This window comes from Carcharodon carcharias, chromosome 3 (genome assembly GCF_017639515.1).
Source record: "Carcharodon carcharias isolate sCarCar2 chromosome 3, sCarCar2.pri, whole genome shotgun sequence".
Classification (NCBI taxonomy): Eukaryota; Metazoa; Chordata; class Chondrichthyes; order Lamniformes; family Lamnidae; genus Carcharodon; species Carcharodon carcharias.
The window spans coordinates 49,035,378-49,061,559 of NC_054469.1; the positions used below are offsets into that span (position 1 = coordinate 49,035,378).

The 26,182-nt window shown below is 40.2% G+C and overlaps 1 protein-coding gene across 4 annotated transcripts in view; it reads left to right on the plus strand.

Annotated features, from left to right (window-relative positions):
* arhgap12b (Rho GTPase activating protein 12b) overlaps positions 1-26,182 on the plus strand; it is a 241,278-nt gene that overhangs the window by 88,749 nt on the left and 126,347 nt on the right. For all 4 annotated transcript variants that reach the window (XM_041184245.1, XM_041184244.1, XM_041184246.1 and 1 more), the window contains exon 3: positions 20,579-20,836. In XM_041184245.1, coding sequence (XP_041040179.1) covers positions 20,579-20,836 — 258 coding nt within the window. The remainder of the gene's footprint in view (positions 1-20,578; positions 20,837-26,182) is intronic.

A 26,182-nucleotide genomic window follows, 5' to 3' on the forward strand; every position in this document is an offset into this window, starting at 1 on the left:
TTTGTGAGAATTATAAGAAATATAAGACTGTGAAAGCTTCTTGATATTTTATAACCTTGGGAGTTCATATGATAGGGGGTTTGCTAACGTCAGGAAGATGTAATAATTTTCATAATATTATTGGAGCTTATTGTAAGGTAGAAATTAATGTGTGTCTCTGTGTGTGAGGGGGGACTTAATTGAATTAGAGACAGCTGGTCTGAAGGCTTTGATGTATCGACAAGGGAAGCTAGGCTTGAAAAGTAAATAAGTAAACATAGCTGGAGTTTTAGAATGTGAGGTGTAAAGGGAACGTTTGCATTTTTCGATAAATTAGTGCAATGAATTTCAAAGAGCTGGTAAGGCGTTACATCTAGCCAGCAGAGACTAAGCCAAGTAGTGTGTTTATTTTTCCCAAAGCTTACCAATAAAATTAGTACTATGATAGATGTTTATTATTCGAAAAGTAGAGTTGAAAAGACATATCGAAACAATGGGATTTACATTGATAAAGAAGAAATCTGTATAAACGAGATGAGGTCATGTGTAAGGGGCAGGCTTTTTAAGACTTAACACAAGTGTGAAAAGCCTCAAGTTGCTGTCTATGAGGACTGAAACTAAAGAAAACTTCCTTTGAATTCGACTGTCCAGGGTGTGTGCTTTGCCTGGGGCAGTTTAAATCTGTGTTTTACTGTTGCCTTATCAGAGATGTAGCTGGGAGTCAGATTAATTAAGGGATTTAGGAGTTATTCTAGTAGTAATTTGTATGTGCTTAAATTCTTTTTCTTTTGTTAATATATGTTTAATTCAGTTTTGTAAAAAAACCCCTAAGCCCTGGTTGCCTCTTTTTAATGAATTCAAAGCCCGCATCTCAAAATAAATACAAATTGCAAATAGTTGTGCAGCTGCTTCAAGCTTCCCTCTGGGATTTGAGCAGCTTGGCATTTACCATCCAAAACACTAGCTATTTTGGCTGGAAGTTGAGGATGGCCAGGTATCTTTAAGTTTTTGAATTTGGTCACTAAAGGAATTGAAGTTAGGCAAGTGTGATTTGAAAATGTAATGTTGACAGTGGGAATAAAAATTCAATTAATTTTATTTGCAGTTATGTGGTGGCATAGTTCAAGAAAAAAATTGCACATATAATAGCATAAATTAATTAACAACCACATTAATCTCTTGAAATGCAAAAGAAACTCATGCAGTGGCCCATAACTTGTTGCACAAATATGTTATTGTGAAAATAACCCTATTAACATTTATTAACAATAGGTTTTGTTGCAGTAATGCTTACATGTGGCACTGTTACTCATGGCATTTGGTTAATTCAGTGGGATCAGATACTCGAAAGTAACAATTTTTGATTTATCTTGTTTTTGTTTAATCAAGGTTGGAGTCAAAGACTGGAGAGTTCAGAGGCTGGTGGTGGGGTTGTAGACCTGGAGAAATTTACAGAAGATGAGGGGTGAGGTCATAGTGCTCATAGAAATGGCAGGATGCGAATTTTAAATTTGAAGGATTGAGAGTCAGCAGAGGATAAAGTGGTTGTTCACTCTAGGCCTCGGTGTGGAATAGCTTGTGGATAAACCGAAATTTATAGAAAATTGGAGATTGGTGAGGAGTCCATTTAGTAATAAATCAAGACAAGACAGGTTATGGATGAGAGCCTCAGTGATGGAAGTAGGTGGTCTCTGATGGAAAAGATAATTGAGTCAGAAATTCAACTTGTGGTCAAATAGAATGTCAAGATTGTAAAAATGTCTAGTTCATCCGAAAACAGCCATAGGGTGAGGGAGCCATGGTGATGGTGCAAGGTTACTGTTGAAAGTTGGAGATGTCACTTGATCTTCTAAGTGTTAGGTGGAAATTGTAGCTCATCCAAGACACCAAACTTGAATGTAATTTGGATGCGAAGGCCAAAATTAACTTGGAAGCAGAATGGAGCACAGCTCCCTTCACTTCGCTTTGTTTTGCTGTCGGGCTAAGCCCTGCATTTAGTATTTGTGCAAATATATCCATGTATATAAGAAAGCAGTGTCAGCTTTGAGGTTAGTGAATTTGCTTATGTTAAAACAACTATAGTAACTGTACATTTATAGACTGTTATATTATGAATGTAACCATGTATTAGTTGGGGAATTTTGACATAAAGCACAAATTCAGCAGGAAAACCAGCCCATTGAGGCAGTAAGATTGGCTGACTTGAATGCTTGGAGTGGGGGGAGAAAGCACCAGCAAACTTTTAAATCCTCTTTTTAGACTACATTTGCTTTTTAAACTATCTTTGGTAACTTGTTTGCTCATTCAGGTGATAGAATTCAGAAAGCTGACCAATTTTTTCCTCTTTCGCTTCCACCACAATTAGGTCAGATGTAACATGAATGGATGCGGAAAATCTTTTTTGCCTCAATAAATTTGTATTAAGCTTTCTATTCTGATCATTCTAGTCAATGTAACTAAGAACTATGTTGTAATTATCTGATTAAAAGGTACTTGTGTTTGGTCATGTACAATTGGTTGGAATGTAATACGTAGCATTTATTGGTGACGTAAAGGTGAGTTTAAATTTAGTTGTATTGGTCAGCGTGGGAAGTTCTTCTGTAAAAAGCTGCTGAAGGAAGTGAAGGGGATGCTTCCCCACATCCCATGAACGAGTCAAAAGAACTGCACTATATATTCAGTATGTGGAGTCATTACTACGGCAAAACACTTCACATGGAGTGGGGAAAAATGGAAGTTGATCCAAAGGACGAAACATTAGACGGGTTGAAGTTTGCAGAGTGTGGAGGATGAGAAACCAAGAGAACATTGGAGTATCTGAGCCTGGAGGTGACAGAGGCATGCATAAAGTTTCAGATATTTATATAGAATTTCAAGCACAGAAACAGGTCATTCAGTCCAACTGGCCTATACTGATGTGTATGCTCCACATGAGTCTCTGCCTGCCACCCCACTTCAACTAGCCCTATCAGCTAACCCTTCTATTCCGTTATCCCTCATGTACTTTTCTAGCTTTCCCTTAATTGCGGCAATTTTATTCAGATGGGAATTAAAGCTGATGGCTTCAAACATTTTTCCTCCATCTCCAAAATGCCAGTGTTTAAAGAAGGTTGGATTTCTCCCCATTTTGCTAAAGCTAAATTGTAAAGCTCCTCTAATTTGCTTTGCTCCTTAGGTAATTCCATTATCAGCCTCAGCAACACTAACCTTAGTTTCTTTAAAATCAGTACAAAATACATGCCTACTTAAATGCATTCTTCAGCATTGTGGAGCAGCATATTATAATAACTAAAATAAAAGCAAAAAACTGCAGATGCTGGAAATCCAAAACAAAAATAAAAATACCTGGAAAAACTCAGCAGGTTTGACAGTATCTGCGGAGAGGAACACAGTTAACGTTTCGAGTCCGTATGACTCTTCAACAGAACTAAGGAAACTAAGAGAACTAAACAGAACTAAGTAAAAATAGAAGAGAGGTGAAATATAAAGATAAAAACAAAAAACTATGGATGCTGGAAATCCAAAGCAAAAACAAAATTACCTGGAAAAACTCAGCAGGTCTGGCAGCATCGGCGGAGAAGAAAAGAGTTGACGTTTCGAGTCCTCATGACCCTTCAACAGAACTGAGTGAATATTAGGAGTCTGTCCGCAAGAAAGACCCAAACATCCCTGTCGCTTGCCATTTTAACACTCCACTCTGCTCTGTTGCCCACATGTCTGTCCTTGGCTTGCTGCATTGTTCCAGTGAAGCCCAATGCAAACTGGAGGAACAGCACCTCATCTTCCGATCAGGCACTTTACAGCCTTCCGGACTGAATATTGAATTCAACAACTTTAGATCTTGAACTCCCTCTTCCACCCCCTTTCCATTTCTTCCCCCTTCCTTTTGTTTTTTCCAATAATTTATATAGATTTTTCTTTTCCCACCTATTTCCATTATTTTTAAATCTTTTATGCTCTGCTAGTCTTTCCACCCCACCCCCACTAGAGCTGTACCTTGAGTGTCCTGCCATCCATTCTTAATTAGCACATTCGTTTAGATAATATCACCACCTTCAACACCTCTTTGTTCTTCTGTCTGTGACATCTTTTGATTATCTGCTCCTATCACTGCTTGCTTGTCCCTACAACCACACCACCACCCCCACTTCTCTCCCACCCACCCCCCCCCACCTCACCTTAAACCAGCTTATATTTCACCCCTCTCCTAATATTCACTCAGTTCTGTTGAAGGGTCATGAGGACTCAAAACGTCAACTCTTTTCTTCTCTGCCGATGCTGCCAGACCTGCTGAGTTTTTCCAGGTAATTCTGTTTTTGTTGAGGTGAAATATAAACTGGTTTTGGGGGGGGGGGGGTGGGGTGGGACAAGTAGAGCTGGATAGAGGGCCAGTGATAGGTGGAGATTGCCAAAAGATGTCATAGACAAAAGGACAAAGAGGCGTTAACGGTAGTATTAGCTAAGAAATGTGCTAATAGGTGACACTAAGGGTAGAAAGCAGGACGAGCAAGGTAGAGATAGCCCTAGTGGGGGTGGGGTAGGGGGAAGGGATTGAAATAGGCTAAAAAGTAGAGATAAAACAATGGATGGAAATACATTTAAAAATAATGGAAATAGGTGGGAAAAGAAAAATCTATATAAATTATTGGAAAAAAGGGGTATCGGAAAGGGGGTGGGGATGGAGGAGATAGTTCATGATCTAAAGTTGTTGAACTCAATATTCAGTCCGGAATGCTGTAAAGTGCCTAGTTGGAAGATGAGGTGCTGTTCCTCCAGTTTGCGTTGAGCTTCACTGGAACATTGCAGCAGGCCAAGGATGGACATGTGGGCATGAGAGCAGGGTGGAGTGTTGAAATGGCAAGCAACAGGGAGGTCTGGGTCATGCTTGTGGACAGACCGAACGTGTCCTGCAAAGTGGTAACCCAGTCTATATTTGGTCTCTCCAATGTAGAGGAAACCGCATTGGGAGCAGCGAATGCAGTAGGCTAAATTGAGGGAAGTGCTAGTGAAATGCTGCTTCACTTGAAAGTAGTGTTTGGGCCCTTGGACGGTGAGGAGAGGGGAAATAAAGGGGCAGGTGTTGCACCTTTTGCGGTTGCATGGGAAGGTGCCGTGGGCTGGGGTTGAGGTGTAGGGGGTGATGGAGGAGTGGACCAGGGTGTCCCGGAGGGAACAATCCCTGCGGAATGCCGCCGGGGGGGTGAAGGGAAGGTGTGTTTGGTGGTGGCATCATGCTGGAGTGGGTGGAAATGGCGGAGGATGATCCTTTGAATGCGGATGCTGGTGGGGTGATAAGTAAGGACAAGAGGGAATCTATCATGGTTCTGGGAGGGAGAGGAAGGTGTGAGGGCGGATGCGCGGGAGATGGGCCGGTCACACTTGAGGGCCCTGTCAACCACCGTGTGTATCAAATGCAATTTAATGTGGGTACATGTGAATTGATGCACTTTGGGAGAAATAACATATAGAGATAGTTTAACCTGAATGGTACTATTTTGTCGAGTTGCAAGAGCAGAAAGACCTAGATATGCATATTCACAAATCTTCAAAGGTGGCAGGACATGTTCATAAGGTAGTTAAAGCATATGGTAATACTTGACATTGTAAACTGAGGCATTAAATACAAAAACAAGGAAGTCATGCTAAATCTTTACAAATTGCTGACGTGGCCTCAGCCCGAGTGTTGTGTACAATTCTGAGCACCGTACTTTAGGAAGGATGTCAAGACCTTGGAGAGGATATGGAGGATGTTTGCCAGGATGATACCATGGATGAACGACTTTCATTTAGAGAAGCTGGAATTATTCTCCTTAGAGCAGAGAGGGTCATAGGGAGATGTGCAAAATTGTGAGGGGTTTTGATGGAGTAATTAGTTTTCCCTTGCAAATGGGTCGGTAACCAAGGATCATGGATTTAACAAATTGGCCGAAGAATTGGAATGAAAATGAGACATAATTTCACATGGATAATTGTCATGATCTGGAACCCACTATGGTGGAATGGTGGAATCAGATTCTGTAGAAACTTTCAAAAGGCAATTGCCTGTGCATTTGAGCAGAACTTATTTGGGGGAAAAAAGTTGTGGTGTGGAATTAAATTGCGAGAACCATAGAAAAGTTACAGCACAGAAGGAGGCCATTCGGCCCATCTTGTCCATGCCAGCCCGAGGACATCCAGGTGCCCTTTCTAATCCCACCTTCCTGCACCCGGCCCATAGCCTTGTAGCTTAGAGCACTTAAGCTCTTCAAAGAGGTGTCACGGAGCACAATGATGGCCCTTTTGTTCTGTAGGATGGTATTCCTTATGCTGTATTTACTCACATAAAACTATATACATTTCTTAGGATGCAGTATAAATATATAACAAATCAACTACAACACTTTGCATTGTAATCCTTTGAAATCTTTCTGATTACCGTCTGAATCACCAATTCATCCCAGTCATCTGTTGTATAACATCATTCATTGGATCTTCATCATCATTGTTGGTAACTTTGGCATCATCATTCCACAAGTAATCAAACTCAGTACTGATGAGTGCATTTGGTATTCTTCATTTTAGAAATATTTTTTGACAATATTTGGAAGTTCATTTCACGTGTCGATGACCATTGACACAATGTTGCTCATGAGTGTGTTCACATATATCCGCCCTTAGTGAATGTTTATTTTGCCTTCCAATACCCAATTGGTCCATATCTTTTGGAGCTTGTCCTTAACAGATTTATTTAGACACGCATCTGAGGGCTGAACAACAGTCTCAGAACTGCTGGGAATAACTACCATGTTGGCGTTGGCCAAGCTCACATGACTGACTACATTGTCAACCAGGTAGGGTTTGAACATGTCCCAGATGAGCAAGCTTTTTTCTCTTTGCATAGTTCTCCTGGCCTCAAATTCCACAACCCTTTGATCCATTTCTTGCAACCACCTTCATCTATCCAGCCTTTCTTGTGAACATGGAGGACAACGCCTTGCCAAAATTCTCCTTTGGGGAGAATACTTGAATATCACCATTGGCTTTAATTTTGTGCCATCTTCCTTGCAAGATGGAGCCCATGTGAACCACATCTTCTCGTGGCCAGTCATCTTTACAAGGATCGTTTTTTCGCCAATCTTGGTAATTGTCTTGTTTACTGGCATTTAAAGTTCATCAGTGGCCTCATCCATATTTCCAATGTAGCCCAATTGAAATGCATTCTTCTCTCGATGTAGGATGACAAATTCGTGCAGAAGGATGATTTTATTGCCAAGATCAGGTGGCAGCCGCAGTGAAATTTTCATTTTCCGATGGAATACTAATTTGTGCCTTTTCATGAATCTTGTGCACCACCCTAGTACTGGCCTAGAATTCTAGAATGCTACCTTTCTTCCCTTTTCTGTGTGTAGAGTGGGATGGCCCTGAGGGTGATGATAATATGGCCATTTTGCTGATGCTTGTTGACTCGTTCTGCCACTTCTTTTCTCCAGTTTAAATTTAGCTGTGTACTTGTTATTCTTCCTCCTCCTCAAAGGCATTGTGCTAGGTAATGCAGTACACAGTTTTGCTGATTGGCTGGGAGATTGCTGCGAGAGTTTGCAGAAGGAAAACCTAAAGGTTCCCACCTGTGCCTTTAAATTAATGAACCATAGTAATTACCAGTAAGTAATTAATCACATCAAGTTTGACCCCTCTGAAACTCAGACTGACTTTTACGTACAGTATGTGAAAAATTATGGTATTTTAGGCCTTAAGTCATGGCATGAGTATATATGGTAGCAGAAATACTGAAACATGTTACAGGAAGCTTTGCAGAGGTGCAATCAAAAATGGGTGGCAAGCGAAAAATGGAGATATTAGGAGTGATCAAAAATTCAGACAAAGGAATGTCATCAGACAAGAAGGGCTGGAGAAGTAGAGGAAGGGAGATAATTCCTAAACTTTGGGCCTAAACTGTTCAATAGACATTCTTAATGTTGGTGGGGAGGAATTTTGGGATGGGTGCAGGGATCATGCACAAAAGGTTGCATGGGATTGTTGTTACAAAAGTTGGGAGAGTTGAAGGCATGAAGGAGAGTTGGATTTAAAAAAGCAAAAATCCAAAAAGCACAAAAATTTCCAGCAACCAATTTCATTATTTTAGTTGCGTGGTTTCAATGCTGTAATTAGATTCCTGCTTCTAAAAATCTAACTTTTCAAACGCCCTTTTGATCAGTGATCTGATGTTCTTAATGTTCAAATCCCTCCATGGCCTTATTCCTCCATATCACTAATCTCCTTCAGCCCAATAACTCTTCAAGAAGCCTGTGTACCTTCAACTTTGTCCTCTTGTATATCCTACACTTCTTTTGGGAGCCAGTATAGGTCAATAAGCATAGAAATTACTGGAGTAATACCTAACACAAAGGAAGCTGGTAGTTTTTGTTGGAGGGCAATCATCTGAGTGCCAGTATATCACTCCATGACTTCCTCAGGGCAGTATCCAAGGCCAAAACATCTTCAGCTGTTTCATCAATGACCACACAATAGATTGGAAGTAGAGATGTTCTGATGATTGCACAGTATATAGCTTCATTCATAAGATCTGAGCAACACCCAGGCTTAGGCTGATAGGTGGCAAGTATAACTTGGACTACAGAAATGCTAGGCAATGACTATCTTGAAGAGGAGAGAATCAAACCATCTCCCTTTGATGAGCAGTGGCATTACCATCATTGAATCCCTCATCAACACTCTTGGGGACCACCATTGACCAGAAACTTAACTCAACCAGCCACATGAATGCTGTTGTTTCAAGAGGTTAGAGGTTCGGTATTCTGTAACAAGTAATTCACCCCCTGACTCCCCAGACCCTTTCTACCATCTGCAAGGCACATGTCAGGAATGTGATGGAATATTCTCCACTAACCTGGGTGAATGCAGCTCCAGTAACACTTGAAGCTCAAACCATCCAAGACAAAGCAGTCCATTTGATCGGCACCCCATACCATCTCAGATATTCACTCGCTTCACCACTGGTGCAACGTGGCTGCAGTGTGTGCCATTAATAAGATACTCACCAGGCTTCTTCAACACAGCTCCCAAACTTGCGAACTCTACAACCTCGAAGGACAACGACATCCATCGCAGTCACAGAATTGTTACAGTGCAGAAGGAGACGATTCGGCCCATCATGTCTGCACAGGCTTGTCGAATAAGCAGTTCACTTGATGCCATTCTCCTGCCTTCTCCCTGTAACCCTGCAAATTCTTTCTCTTCAGATAACAGTTTAATTCCATTTTGAACGCTTGGGTTGAACCTGCTTCCACCACATACTCAGGCAGTGTGTTCCAGACCTTCACCCCTTGCTGCATGAAAATATTTTTTCTCATATTGCTTTTGCTTCTTTTGCTAATTACTTTAAATTTGTGCCCTCTCATTCTTGATCTTTTTCATGAGTGGGAACTGTTTCTCCCCATCTACTCTGTCCAGAAGCCTCATGATTTTTGAATACCTCTATCAAATCACCTCTCAGCCTTTTTTTCAAGCCAACCAGTCCTAACTTCTCCAATCCATCTACATAACTGAATTTTCTCATCCCTGAACCCTTCTCGTGAATCTTTTTTGCACACTCCAATAACGTCGCATCCTTAGGTGTGACGCCCAGAACCGGATGCAGTACTCCAGCTGGCCCGACTAGTGTCCTACACAAGTTCAACATAGCCTCCTTGCTCTTGTATTCTCTGCCCATATTAATAAAACCTAGGATACTGTATGTTTTATTAACCACTCTCTCAACCTGTCCTGCCACTTTTGATTGGATCATCTCCTTGACCACCTTTGTTAATCATGATTGGTTTGTCCTTCTCACTAAATCCTCCTTTTTGATGGGGATAAATCTTTGCTGAGCATTATGAAATATCTGCTTCAATGTCTGCCACTGCTCATCCATTGACCTTCCCCTTAGTCTATTTTCCCAGCCTGCTTAAGACAACTCTTTCTTTACACCTCTGTAATTGCCCTTATTTAAGTTGAGGACACTGGTTTGAGATCAGAGTTGCTCGCACTCAAACTGAATTTGAAATTCTACCATGTTGTGATCGCTATTCCCTAGAGGATTCTTAACTACGCTATCTCTTATTAATCCCACCCCATTACACATAACTAGATCTAAAATAGCCTGTTCCCAGGTAGGTTCTGCAACTTATAGCTCTAAGAAACAACCCCTGATGCATTCTGCAAATTCGTCTTCCATGTTACCCCTGCCAATCTGATTTGTCCAGTCAATATGCAGATTAAAATCACCCATGACAATTGTAGTGCCCTTCTTACACGCCTCCATTATTTCCCAATTTACAGTGAGACAACTCTTCGAGGGCCAATAGACGACTCCCGTGACTTCTTCCCCTTGCTATTCCTTATTTCCACCCAAGCTGATTCCGTATCACGATCTATTGCACCTATATCACTACTCACCACCGCACTTTTCCTTTTTCTTCCTTTTCCCCTATTTTTCCGGAATACCCTTGAATATTGAATTCCCAGCCTTGGTCACCCTCCAACTGAGTCTCTGTAATAGCTATCAAGTCATATTCATTTATTTCTATTTGTGCTGTCAACTCATCTATCCTGTTACAAATGCTGCATGCATTCAGATGAAGAGCCTTAAGCTTTGACTTTTTACCATTGTTGCTCATTCTGGTTCTGGTTTCTGCTGCACTCTTATGCTTATATTTTCTGCCCCTCCCTGTTGCACTTTGATTATTGTTTGCTTCTTCACTATCCTGCACTTCTGCTCTCTTGGTTCTTTTTGATTTTTTTAAACATCCCTTCAATTGAACCCCCCCCCGCCCCACCACCAAACAAATTAGTTTAAAGTCCTATCTACAGCCCTAGTTTACGATTCGCCAGGTTCAAATGAAGCCAGTCCCAAAGGAACAGCACTCTCCTTCCCCAGTACTGGTGCTAGTGCCCCATGAGTCAGAACCCATTTCTCCCACGCCAATCTTTGAGCCACACATTTATTTACCTCTAATCCTATTTACCCTATGTCAGTTTGCACATGGCTCAGGTAGTAATCCGAAGATTATTACCTTTTTGGTTCTGCTTTTTAATTTAGCCCCGAGCTGCTCGTAGTCCCTCAGCAGAAACTCTTTTTCCTAGCCCAACCTATGTCATTGGTACCTATTTTGTATCTATGTTGCTACTTTCCCTTTTATTCCATTTGCTATAAGTTTGCTCATGTGTCTGTGTATGTTTCTCTTCACAAAACGCTACAGTTCACAGTAGTTAATTCTGTCTTAAAGTATCTTGAGATGTGGGAAACAAGGTATAAATGAAAATTTATTTTCTATTATTGAGTATTCTCTTGGTTTCACCCTAAATTATTGTTTCTAATTCAGATTTCTCTAAACTGGACATTGTTGTATTCATAGAATTGCAAGACATCTAGAAAATTTGCAACTTATTTTTGTGTGGCAATAAATTAGGTTTACTATCCGGCAGTTTTTTGAAATGTTAAGCAATTCTTTATATTTCACTAGTAAAATACTAATACTGAAATAACAATTTTATTTAAAAATGTAATCAGTTGAACCCCCATCTTGATGTACTGTTTGAGCATGTCATATATAGCTGCACTACAGACTGACAATAAAAAGCTTGGACAATTTAACTTTTTAAACTGAAAATAAACTGAACATTTTCATTGCAACATTCAGTGTTGTGTCATGTCAAGGATATGTTCTGCAGGATGCTGATTGAAGAAGCAAAAAAGGAAGTTTTAGTTGTGTGGTTTTAATGCTGAAATTGAATTCTTCTAAAAACGTAACTTTCCCAAAAACGTAACTTTCCCAATGCCCTTTTGAAACTTCTATACTCAGTCGTCTGGGACTGAGTTCCTTCTTTTGCTAGTTCTGTTGGGAGGGCTTTAAACTAACTCGGCAAGGGTTTCCCCCAAACCAAGAGAAAATATTAGAGAGGAATACCAGGGTGCACAAAATACTGGAGGGAAAGATCACACTAGTATAGAGAATAGAAGTTAATAGGTTAACTTGGGGTGAGGGAGAAAGTAACAAAATCTAAATCAGGGTTACTATGCATGTAAGTGAATTGGGGAGTTACAAGCGTAGGTTGCCATATGGAAATATGATGTTATGGTGATAACAGAAACTTGGCTCAAGGAAGGGCAGAATTGGGTGTTAAATATCCCCAGGTACAAGAGGTTCAGAAAAGATAGGGAAGGATTGGTTTGGGGGTGGGTGGGGGATGTTGGTTAAGGAGAGCATTGCTGGAGAAAGAGGATGTCCCAGAGGGTTCAAGGACAGAATCAATTTGGCTAGAGCTAAGGAACAAAAAGGGTGCAATTACATTGCTCGGCATAGACCGTCAACTGGTGAGAAGGACAAACCTGCAGGGAATTCGCAGAGAGATGCCAGCAAGTGACATGGGCCGAGTAGACCAAGGGCCAGTGGGCGCACATTTAGGAGACAGGGATCATTGCATTGTACGTTTTAGGATGATAGTAAAGGACAATAGGCAATCCAAAGTAAGAATAACTAACTGGACAAGAGCCGACTTCGATGGGGCAAGAGTGGAGCTGAGCCAGATAAACTGGAATGAAAGATTGGTGGGAAAAACTGTAGCTGAGCAATGGGCTACCTTCAAAAAAGAATTGGTTTGGACACAGTCAAGGTAATATTCCATTGGAAGGGAAAGGTAGGGCAAACAAATCCAGAGCTCCCTGGATGAAAAAGGAGATAGAAATTAAGATAAAGAAAAAGTGTGCTTATGACAGGTGTCAGGTAGAAGATACAATTGAGAACCAAGAGGAATGCAGAAGGTTCAGAGGGGAGGTGAAAAAGCATATTAGAGAAGTGAAGAGGGATTATGAGAAAAGACTGGCAGCCAACATAAAGGGGAATCCCAAAGTCTTCTATAGGCATATAAATAATAAAAGGGTGGTAAGAGGAGGAGTAAGGTTGATTAGGGATATGAAAGGGAATTTAAACATGGACAAAGGGGCCATGGCTGAGGTATTAAATGAATACTTTGCATCCGTCTTTACCAAGGAGGTAGATGCTACCCAGACCATGGTGACACAGGAGGAAACTCTGTCACAAGAAGGGTTCAAAATTGACAAGGAGGAGGGTGTTGAATAGACTGTCTGTACTTAAAGTTGACGAGGCACTGGGACCAGATGAGATGCATCCAAGGGTATTGAAGGAAGTGAGAGTAGAAATTGCAGGGGCATTGGCCATAATTTTTCAGTCTTCCCTCGACTTGAGAGGTGCCAGAAGAATGGAGAACATGACGCTCTTGTTCAAGAAAGGTGTAAGGAAAATCCCAGCAATTACAGACCATTCAGTTTAACTTCAATGGTGGGCAAAATTCTAGAAACGATTATTCAGGATAGAATTAGTAGAAATATGAGTTGATAAGGAAGAGCCAGCATGGATTTCTAAAAGGGCAATCATGTTTAACTAACTTGCTGGAATTTTTTGAAGAGGTAACTTTTTTTTATTATTATTCCTTCATGGGATGTGGGCATTACTGGCTCAGCCAGCATTTATTGCCCATCCCTAATTGCCCTTGTTTAGAGGGCTATTTAAGAGCCAATCACATTGCTGTGGGTCTGAGAGTCACATGTAGGACAGACCAGCAGATGAGGTTAATGCTGTTGATGTGGTTTACATGAACTTTCAAAAGGCATTTGATACTGTGCCACACAACAGACATGTGAGAAAAGTTATTGCTCGTGGAATAAAAGGGATGGTAGCAACGTGGATACAAAATTGGCTGAAAAATAAGAAGCAGGGAGTATTGGTAAATAGATATTTTTCAGGCTGGAGTAAGGTTTGTAGTGGTGTTCCCAGGGGTTGGTAATGGGACTCTTGCTTTTCCTAATATTTATTAATGATCTCGATCTTGGTGTGCAGGGGACAATTTCAAAGTTTGCAGATGATACGAAGTTGGGGAGAGTTGTAAACTGCGAGGAGGACAATGCAGAACTTCAAAAGGACATAGACAGTTTGGTGGAATGGGCAGCTAGGTGGCAGATGAAGTTCAACGTGGAGATGTGTGAGGTGTTGCATTTTGGTAGGAAGAACATGGACAGACAATATAAAATAAGGGGTGAAATTTTGAAGGGGGCGCAGGAGCAGAAAAACCTGGGTGTGTATTTGTGCATAGATCATTGAAGGTGGCAGGACAGGTGGAGAGAGCATTTAATAAAGCATATAGTATCCTGGGCTTTATTAATAGGGGCATAGAGTACAAGAGCAGGGAGGTTATGCTGAATTTATATAAGACAGTCGTTAGACCTCAGCTGGAGTATTGTGTACAATTGTGGGCACCACATTATGGGAGAGAGAGTGCAGAAGAGCTTTGCAAGAATGGTTCCAGGGATGAGTCACTTCAGCTATGAGGATAGATTGGAGAGGAGATTTGATAGAGATGCTCAAAATCATGAGGGGCCTGGACAGAGTAGATAGGGAGAAGCTGTTCCCACTCATAAAAGATCAAGAACGAGAGGGCACAGATTTAAAGTGATTTGAAAAAGAAGCAAATGTGAGGTGAGAATCTTTTTCACAAGTGGTTTGGGTCTGGAATGCACTGCCTGGAAGTGTGGTGGAGGCAGGTTCAACTGAGGCATTTAGGAGAGCATTAGATGATTATTTGAATAGAAACAATGTGCAGGGGTGCGGGGAAAAGGCAAGGCAATGGCACAAGGTCATAATGCTCATTTGGAGAACCAGTGCAGACACGATGGGCTGAATTGGCCTCCTTTTAGGCTGTTAAAATTCTGTGAAAATGTCCTTGATGTTCAAGATCCCTCCATGGCCTTACTCCTACCGATCACTGTAATCTCCTCCAGCCCTACAACCTTCCAAGAAGTCTGTGTTCCTCCAGTTTTGTCCTGTTGCATATATCCCACACTTCTTTAGTCCTACAATTGCTGGCTGTGCCTTCATCCCTTTGGAATATCATCCTTCTGTCTCATTACCTCTCTCCTCTTTTAAGATGCTCCTTAAAAGCTACCTCTTCGATCTAGCTTTTCATTATCCATCTTAATATTTTCCTTTTTGACTCCTTACCAGTTCTTGTCTAGTTCCACTCTGAATATTTTAGGATGTTTACAAAATGTTAAAGGTGCTATATAAATGGTAGTCCTTGTGTAAGGAACTTTGAGGTATTAGCCAAACAGATCTTAACATATGATGCAATTAATGAAGAAACACAATCTAGAAAATGACTTATGTAATTTCAAAATGACTTTCCATAAATTTAGGATGAAATCCCAGTCATTATCTGTAGTTAAAGTAGTGTACACCATTGCACTTACCAATTTGGGCAAACTACTTAAATGGGATGTCACATTGAAATTCTGTTCTGCTCATTGCAGCCATTCTGCTGAGCCAGTTCCTTTTCCAAGATCATCGCTTTCTAGCGCTGGCAGCTAGCTGATTTTAGATTACAGGCTGATTGAACAAAAATCCACTTTCTGCTAATTTCAGTTGCCTTTCTTGGTTTTAAGTGGTTTGGAACATTAAAAGTTCCCCCTCATGCACCAGGAATTATGTAATATTGTTGCAATACTTAATTGATAGCTGTTATAATTTTGACTTCTATTTTTCATTGTATTTAAAGAGGTGACCTAATTTGTGTCTACCTGTTAATGTTCAGGTTATGGCTTAGCATATTTATCACTTTCAGATTAGACTGCCTTTGATGCTTGTGTACAGCCTACTGGCTAAAAGTTGGTTGACATGACTGAAATACCAGGATGCAGGAAAGCCTTTAACATTAGTCATGACAGTTCTTTCCAAATAATACCTATGGGCCAAAATTTGATGTAGCAGACCATCCAACAGTGTCTGCTGTGAGTTAGACTTCCCATGCACATTTAGGTTTTTACGTTTTTTGTGTCACGTGTTGCTGAAAGTAAGAGTTAATAACACAGCAAAGGAAATAGTGCATTTGGGACTTGAGTGAAAAGGGCAAGCATCTGTGTATCTTCTTATTCAATCAGATTGGAGGATTGTGAAATTAACTGCACAAGGACAGAGAACGAAACGCAATTTAGAATGGTTGAATTTAATGTCAAGTCAGATAGAAAAACAGAGAAGGAAAGAAAGATTTGATCGAGAAAAAGAGACAAAAGAAACATTTTCAAAAAGTAAAATTTAAAATCTTACACTTTTAAAATCTCCAACAACAATTAATACTTGAAGGAATTAGACCTCATTTATAACAGTTTATTTTCAATCAGACAGCTTGGTTGTCAGAAATTAACATTTATCACATTGTTAAAAGCATGGTCAGACTGAAATGATTTGACTTAACCTTTTGTGCAGAGTTTCGTTTATATCTACTATACTTATTAATATTCTTTCATGGGATTTGAGCATTGATGGCAAAGCCAACATTTGTTGCCCATCCCTAATTGCCTTTGAGAAGGTGATAATGGGCTGCCTCCTTGAACCGCTGCACTCCATGTGGTATAGGGACACCTTCAGTGTAGTTAGGAAGGGAATTCCATGTTTTTGACACAGCAACAATGATAAAATGGTGATACAATTCCAGGTCAGTTTGGTGTGTGACTTGGAGGGGAACTTGCAGGTGGTGGTGTTCCCATGAGCCTGGTGCTCTTGTTCTTCTAGGTTGTAGAGCTCACAGGTTTAGAAAATGCTTTTGAAAAAGGCTTGGTGAGTTGCAGCAGAGCATTTTGTAGATGCTGCATACTGCTACCATTGTGTGGGCTGGAGAACCACACCCTGTGGGATTACCAAATTCATGGTCAAAGAAGGAAAACTTTAAATTTTGCAATTTGGCATGTTAGAACATACCTGGATAATCTCAAGAGAGAGAACGTCTAGAAAGAAGAACTATAATTGTATCAAGTGAATTGTCAAGAGTTCAAATTGACGTTGTTGCCCTCAGTGAAACGATCCTCTCTGGGGAGGGGTAGGTGAAGGAACAAGCAGAGAGATGCTGCATCTTCTGGAAAGGAAAGGCTGACAGCAACTCTTGTGTCTGTGGAGTTGGTTTTACCATCTGGAATAGGATCTTGGCTGCACTGCCAGAAGTCCTCAATTGTATAAATGAAAGGCTGTCATGACACTTAACCTACAGTTCTGCGGTAATCAATATGCCACTGTCATCAGCATTTTTGCCCTGTCCCTTGACTCTGATAATGTTATGAAAAAGTTCTATTTTGACCTTGATGAAATCCTCTCTGCCATCCCAAAAGAAGAAAAGATCATCCTTCTGGGGGCTATTAATGTCACAGTTGGCCGTGAGTCTGATATCTAGAGTAGAACCATTGGGAAAAACAGGTTGGGAAAAGCCAGTGGAAAGAGCGTCGTCCTGCTAACAAAGTATGCTCGTGACTTCATTATAACAAACACCCTCTTCCACCAGAAGGACAAATAGAAAACCATTTGGAGACATCCTAGATCAAAGCACTGGCACTCCCTGGCTTACGTCACTGTTTGAGTCAAAAATCTAAATGATGTCTGTATCACTTAATCCACACAGGTGACCGATGCCAACTGAACAGATTGTCGACTTATTCAATTGGTGATGAACATCCACCTGGCACCAAGACATCACAGGACCCAAAAGAACCGGAGGAAGATGATCAATGTCTCAGTCCTAAAGCAGCCCAACTGAAGAGAAGAATTCCAAGTGCAGTTCACAACCTGTCTGGAAAATCTTCTCAAGTCCAATCCAATTTCAGAACAGTAAGATCAAATAAAGTCAGCTGTATTACACATCTGTGTCCAGACCATTGGGTTCGAGCATCAACATCATCAGGCCTGATTTGACAAAAATGCAGAAATATGTAACCACCTGGAACAAAAATGAGCAGCCTAGCCTGGCAGAACAACTCAAGATCACAGGTCCAGCATTCCAGCAGCTCAAGGACAAACCTGGAAGATAAAGGGCAAGTAGTGGGAAGGGAAAGCCCGGCAGATTGAACAATATGCTGCCTGCCATGAGATGCAAAACATTTTTGAAATAGCAGGGCCATCTATATACAAAGGTCAAATGGACAAAGTCCCCATTCACTCGCAGGGCAGTGTCTCTATTTTTAAGGATGACATTGCTATTTGTCAATGCTGGAAAGAACATATTCAACAACTCCTCAACCATGAATCCACAGTGGCAGCTGATACACACCAGGCTACCTCCCAGTATCCTGTGGTAGAATCCATGGGTGAACCTCCATCGATGGGATTGCAATGATTGCAACAATCAATCAAATGGATGAAAAAAACCACAAAGACCCTTCCCCTGCTGGTCCCAATTTCAGAAATGCATCAGTTATAATTATTTTCAAGAAGAGAGATAAATCATGCCATGGAAATATCGAGGTATTTCCTCTTGATCTAGCAGGAAAATCCTGCCATGCATTCTCTTGAATCACCTACATCCTGTGGCTGAGGATATGCTCGCAGGGACACCCTGTGGCTTTAGACCTTGCAGAGGAACTTCTGATTTGTCCTTTATTGCCAAGAGTAATGTTGAGAACAACACCAAGAACTCTTCATTGCATTCATTGACCTGATGAAAGCATTTGACTCAGTAAATCGTGAGGCTTTGTGGATTCTGCTTCAGAGATTTGGATGTCCATAACAATCCTGCAACTACTTCATGATTTGACTGCAACTGTCTTGAGTAGGAGATCTGAAACAGACACCGTCAAAATCCAGACCAATTGTGATAGCCCCCATACAATTTACAATTTACTTGAGTGGCTGTTCACCTCATCAAAGATTAACTGCCCTCTGGTGTGATTATTAAATATTGTGTAGATAGGAAACTCATTTAACCTCAGATGCCTTCGCACCAAAATTAAACTGACCACCATAGACATGAATGATCTATAGTTTGTGCATGACTGCAATGTTGTTGCCCACTCTGCACCAGATTTACAAGCCACTTTTGATCTCTCCAATTCTGCATACAAGAGACTTGTGCCCTTGAATATTGCCAAAACAAAACTCATTTCAACCCAAACCTGGTCAGTCAAATATTCCACCTCCCATATATGTTGAAGAAGAGACTCTGGAATGTGTTGAGCACTTCCCATAACGTGACAGCCATGTCTCCAAGGACCACCACTGGCAATGAGATCCAACATTGGATCCACTGCGTTAGCTCAGCCTTTTGCAAAGTATGGCGGTGAATGTTTGACACAAAAACCTCGGCAAGTCAACAAAAGTGACTGTGTACAGAGCATTTGTCTTCACCACACTCCTTTTACTATAGTGAGATCTGTACTGAGTATTAACACAAGAGGTGAGAGAAATTCCATCAGCCACACCTGTGCTGCCTCACCGGTTTCAATGGGAGGACTGTTGAACAAATGCTAGTGATGTCCTTGAAGCCAGTTCCATAGGCATTCGTGAAAACTGCTGCAAAATCGAAAAATCAACTGCGAGAGCCTAGACGCCATGTCCTCTACCACCAACAGCCCCCCCTCCTCCCACACACCCCACTTAGGTACTGTTTTCTCAACTCTCAAATGGCCAGTGTTCGGGAAGGACAATAAAAATGTTGCAAAGATACCGAAGCCCTCCTTGGAGCGCATTAACACTGACCTTAATTACTGGGAGGAGCTTGCTACCAATGATTCAAAATGGCGACAACTTGTCCATCAAGCTGCTTCATGCTTTGAGTTGAAATGCCTTAATGATGAGGCAGAGCTGCAGCAGAGAAGGAAAGAATAGGAAGCAAATATGTACTCTGGATCCCATTACCTTATTAGGTAATCCTGTCCCATGTGTCCAAAAATCTGAGAGCCGAGAAGCAGCCTGTTCAGTTGCAACATGAAGACCCATGGCAGAAACTCCTGACCTCGAGCAGATGTGATCCTCTAAATGAGGGACAGCCGACGTGCCATTTGATGCATTTTGGCGGTGAGGCAGAAAGTGAAATGCCTTTTTTGTGAAACAGTAACTTTTGGCTATCCTCGTTTAATTGTGCACATCTGCCTCTTGCCTGAAATTGCAACACATTTGCACGTAAGTAAAGGTGAGCACTGCTACTCTCACCATTATTTTAACAACAAGATCTATAGTTTGAGTCATACGCTTATCGGGCTCTAAAAAAATCAGTTGTTCAAAGCTAATATGCTATTGTAATACATAGACATCTTATCTGAAAAAAGATCAACCAGAAAGGTCAGCAAATTCATAATAAACTTTTTTCTGTTGTCAGCAGGGGTTCTGTTCTAATTCCTTGCCTGGATTAATAATGTGTAGTGCCACAGAGTGCAGTTTCAGTCCTTCACTGTATTGAGGCCCTAACCTGAGCCACAAGAAATGGAACCTAGAACATCATCCAGAAGCTGAAATAAATATTGGGCAAGATTTCTTACCTGGTGGTAGTTCAATTTTTAACTTAGAGTGAGAAGTGTGACTTTTATTACAATAGTTTTGATTGAGAGTGTAGTGATATTGACAACAGGAAAATTACTTAATAATCAAATTGAAAAAAGGCTATGGCTAAATGGAAAGGCTGTGTTTGTTTTTCCCCAATTCCTGTATTCTAGATCCAAATAGGATCATTTATCAAACTATAGGTAATTCAGATTATATATGTTTACTAATAGGTATTGCTTTTACTTTTGCAGACAGTTCCACCTGCAAGACCAGAATCTCCAGTGTATGCAAATTTGCAGGATTTGAAAATAACTCTAGCTAACATGCCCCCAATTCCCACTAGCCCTCCCATGCAAATCCATGGTGAATGGGAGGTGCATAAAGATGCAACAGGACGCACATACTATTATAACAAGGGAACGCAAGAAAGAAGCTGGAAGCCCCCTCGATGGACAAGAGACTCTATAAATAAAGAACCTGATTGCCAGGTGGATTCTGTAAACCATGGGGTAAGTACATGCATTTACAAACAAGATTAGCAATGGATACAACTATGATGTATTGTCTACAAAATTTATTATTGTTGAAGACAAAATAGCATTTTGCTAGTTGTCAAGGGTGATAGCTATGAGAGTGGCATGTTAGTTTTAAGAGTAGTAATATCAATTCAGAGTTGGAGCAAAATAAAATACGACCTAATCGGCATGCTCTTCTGGTGCAAACTGCACCTCTGTGACATTTTCTGCTTCTTATGCTAGCCGTCTTGAATAATCTTAAGTGCGATTTCCAATTTTGTACTGATTGATAGAATTTTGTAATGGAAGTCCATCTGCACTAGTAACAGGATTTAGACAACCCCAACTCCACTTAAAACCCTTACAGCTGACAGAGCAGACATTATCTATCTGGTGAAAGGGCTGTGGCACCCATGGCAGCAACTAGTCCCCGTTTCTTTAAATTTTTTCAAAATAGGTTAAATAACAATTATGGAACCATGTTCTTTTTTGAAGAATAACTGTAGAATGACTTAATTAATTAAATAATTCATAAGGTTTTCATTTAAAATTGAAATCTTGATACCAGCAAGGAAGTTTTATGACCTGCAAACTTAGGGTGCAGCTAAATACTCATATAAGTTAGAAACGTTATGCAAATGGGTATTTAATGTGGAATGCAATGCAAATATTAAGTGATTTCAGACTGAGTTTTTTAAGCTAAATTAGCAACTGTTGAGAAATAGAACTGTTGCGCTAAGTAAAACAATCTACAAGATCATCCACAATTTGTGATAATTTCAGATTGTTACCTATCCATCAAAGAGCAATGGGTGTGGCTTGAATGAATGACAGCTTGGAAACAGTGTTCCTCAGGGATTAGTGCAGGCCCATTTTGTTTTTTTGTCTCTGTGTTTCTCAGTCTCTTTTTGTGATCAGCGGCAAAGCAACAATTAAGCTCATTCATTAAGCTTATTTAATTAAGCTTACACTTGCCCACAGGCTTTTGCGCTAAAAGTTTTGGTTATTTGAAGTAAGAAAGAAAGCCAGCTGCCTCTAAAGAGGATCTGGGCCTGAGTGAATAGGGCAAGCAATGGTGCCTCTCCTTAACCAATCGGATTGAGCAATCCATATCAAGATACAAAGTCTAAGCTGAAAGTGTAAACTAGAATCAGGGTAATGTAACTTCAGTGCCAAGTTACGTTAAAAAGCAATATATAGAGGGGAAAGAAAGATAAGATTAAGAGAAAGCTAAAAGAAACAGCAGATTAAAATCTGAAGAATTGAATGTTTCAAACTAGTTTTAAAAAAAAAATTCTGTGCTGGAGAAGTTGTTTGGTAATTAAGACTTATCACGACATTAAAAATTCATTTACACTTGAACAGAAAAGCTGTAACTTTATTTTGCACAGTAAGTGGCTATCTATCATGTAAATACCCCAACTTCACATTATTGCATATATTAAATACCAAGTCTTTGGGTGAGATTTGGAGGGCTATGGGGCAAAACAGGAGAGTGGCACTAGGTGAATTGCTCTTGCAGAGACCCAGCATGGGTATGATGGGCTAAATAGCCGCCTCCTGTGCTGTAACCATTCTGAGATACCGGTATAACAAAGCTTGTAGAGGAATGTGGCAACTCAAACAACAGCTTCCTTATTTCTGTGTTTGACTGCATACAAATTGCCACAAGGTGCTGTTCAACCCTTCAATAACTCTGAGCACTGATAGCCTCACTGTTATTTTCTCTGCCAAATCTTCAGGGCCTGTGTGTATGCATGTGATTTGGGCTTAGACAAAGGGGGTACAACAATAGGGCACAGTAACCTAATTGTACTGCACTAGCAACCCAGATATTACAGGTGCAGATTCTGCCATGGTGAAGTGTGAAATTGAATTCAATAACTCAGATAAGGCTTGCAATTTTAACTCATTCAAAACCCATCTGCTTGCAGAGTGTTAAAATCAGGACCAACATGTGGTCTGGCACTATAAAAGCTGCCATTTCTTCGTGTAAAACTGAGCTAGTTCACTAATGTCCTTCAGAGAAGCAAACATAACAACCCTACTTCACAGGACCAACATGTGACACTATACCTGCAATAACTGATTTGACTCTTAGCGCCCTTAGGGTAACTGGAGATGGACATTAAATCCTGTGTTCCAGTGTTGCCCACAATCTAAGAACAAATGTGGGTAATCAGCAAAGAGGGCATAGTCAAGTTAATAGTGGAGCAGGTGGGATGGGGAATGGTGAAATTTAATGTGCAGAAGTCTAAGAGGCTGCACTTCCTGAGAAAAAGCAAGGAATGGTAGTATGAAAAAATACTGATGAATGTAGAGATTGCAAGATGTTAATACATAATTCTTCGAAAGTGTGAATATAGGTAGATAGATACATCAAAAAGGCCTGTTTACACTTTACATATAGGCCCACAGAGTATTAAAGCAGAGGTCAAAGACCATTCTTTTACCAATACTCTGTATTGCATGAGCATCAGAGGTCAAATTTATACTGAAATTCTGTTTATAAATCCATATCTATCTTGCTCACTCCAGAAGGATATAATTTAAAGCCTTTTTAAAAAAAGAAATGCGCAAAAGTTCAGAGTAATTGATGTGTGTCAAAATGTGCATATTTCACCATCAGCTATATAATTGTTTCCTACTGTTGAAGCATTTTATATGAGATGCCACTGTGACCTATGTATGATTGTATGTGACTGAAGGAATGAGCTATGCTATGTTAAACTGAAGAGTTTGGCTCTTGAGAGCTTGATTTTTCAATGTAAATTATATGAAAAGTTTAAAAGTAATGATGTTTGCAAAAATTTTACTTGGAATGGGATGCAATAGCATTTCCCTCAAAAAAAGGGAGTAAAACATGCAGCGGTAGAATCTGGGTTTATTTGTAACAAGGCTTAACATTGTTGGAGAGGTTTCTTCACAAATAGATTGTACATATTTTAGTCATGTATGGCTCTCAGCCTTGAAAAATATTTTAACTCCAACCTCTTAGCTCAGAATATAGCATTCTGCAGCTTCAGAAATTGAATCCAGATTAGGATGAACACTTCATGCTGTATCTTTTTTTCTGAATGTTTGGAGTTATAATTGATTAGAGTTAAAATACTGTCATGAAAGTAGAGGTTATTTGCATATTTATACTTAACACATTCATCTGAAATTCCTTTCCCCACAAATTTAGCAGAGGGATTAAACTATTAAAACTACACCTAATTGGCTGGCAGACAGACCAATTTCAAATTATTGGCTTTTGTATACCAATATTCTGTGGTTTAGTTTCAGGACTACTGTTGGATTATTGCATCATGGTTTTGGTATCAGTCAATCAATTTTTTCATTCCCTTCGAACTATTAACAAATTCTAAATCTGTGGAACAAAGACAAAAGTATGTTGAAAATATGAAATAAAAGTTGCTGGAAATACTCAGCAGGACAGGCAGCACCTGTGGAGAGAAACAAAGCTAATGTTTCAGGTTGTTGACCTTTCATCAGAACTGGAAAAGGTTTAATGATGTAACAGGTTTTAAGCAAGTGCAGAGGCAGAGGAAAGAGGTTGTGAAGGAAAGGGCAAAAGGAAAGGTCTATGTTAAGGTGGAAGGCAGGAAAAATTATATGACGTAAGGCATAATGGTGTAAGGCAAAGGTAATGGGACAGGTAAAGAAACAAAAGATGTGTCTAGAGGAAGTGTGAATGGCAAATCAGAATCGTTACCAACAGCTACTGGCCAAAAAAATGGGAGCAGTGTCTTTGAAAGTTTTCTGAAATTGTTGAACCAAGTGTTGAGTCCGGAGGGCCTCAGAGTACCTAATCGTAAGATGAGCTGTGAACTTCCCCTGAGCTTAATTTGAACAGTGTAGGAGGCCAAGGACAGAGGTCAGAGTATGACGGGGAATGAAAATGAGCAGTGATTGAAAGCTCAGACTCTAACTTGTGAACTGAATTGAGGTGGCCCACAAAGCAATTACCCAATTTAATTTGATCTCAGTAGAGGAGACTGGAACATGAGCAGCGAATGGAGTATACAAAATTGAAAGAAAAACAAGTAAATGGCTGTTTCACCTGGAAGGAGTGTTTGGGTCCCTGTATAGTGGGAAAGGAGCAGGTAAAATGGCAGATGTTGCATCTCATGCATTTGTGTGGGAAGGGTGGTGTTAGGGGTGACTGAAGAGTGGACCAGAGTGTCACAAAGGGAACTGAGCCCCTTGATTGCTCAAAGGGGAAGAAGATGATGGTGGCATTATACTGGAGGTATTTGAGTGTTCAACATATACATGTAGTACACAATACTGAAAATTTCAGAATGGTGTGATGCTGTCACAATAGTGAGATTCTTCAGTGTTTCTTCTGTTGTTTAAGACATTTTAGAATTTATAAGTAGTTTGAAGAATTGTCACTTTTTACTTATTGTATAACCGGATTCAATTATAAAGACATAAAAATGTGCACTTAAGCTATTTGAACTTTAAACTAAATTTTACGTAAGTGTTTTCCAGTCACATACACCACTGCTTATGCTTTTATTCTGATACTATACCTTGCATTTAATGCAGTAGTTGCACCAAGCAATTGAAGTGCTCATATTGGTAAAGCACATATGGTTGAGTAAGTATATGTGGTGTTATGAGAAATGTTATATTTTGATAATGTTTTAAGTTGTACATGATTACGTAGATGCAACAGCATAGGTTGTATGTAGTACTCTGTACTTAAGCCTAGCATTAAATATATATATTTTACACCTGCTAACTAGAGTATCACTATTTGATGAAACCTACACATGAGGTAAGAATCAGAAACCATTTAGTACATAAAAAAAAAAGCTTATGCAAAGCTTCCTCAAGGCTCTTGGAGACTGCTGTGTGGTATTGAGCTGCAACCCCCAACAAGGTCCAAGGATTGATCCTAGCTCTCTAATGAGTTAGCTGCTTTCAGCTATCATGCTTTAGATGTTCCTGGGACAGAAAGGGAAATAACAACTCAAAACCCTGTTTACAGTCACTATTGAGTGACCCCTTGGAAAATGTATATGATCATAAAAGTCAGATAAGGATAGGATTATGCTCATAGTTGAATAGCCTGATGAAACTGCCCATAGAAACAGGAGTAGGCCTTTCAAATCCTTCAAGCCAGTTTGCCACTCAGTGAGATCATGGCTGATCAGTATCTTAATTCCATCCATCTGCCTTTGTCTCAGAAAAATCTATTGATCTCAGATTTAAAATTATTGATTGAGCCTGCATCTATTGCTATTTGTAGGAGAGTGTTCCACAGTTCTTCTGTCCTATGCATAAGGAAGTGTTTCCTGAGTAGTCTGGTTCTAATTGTAAGGTTCC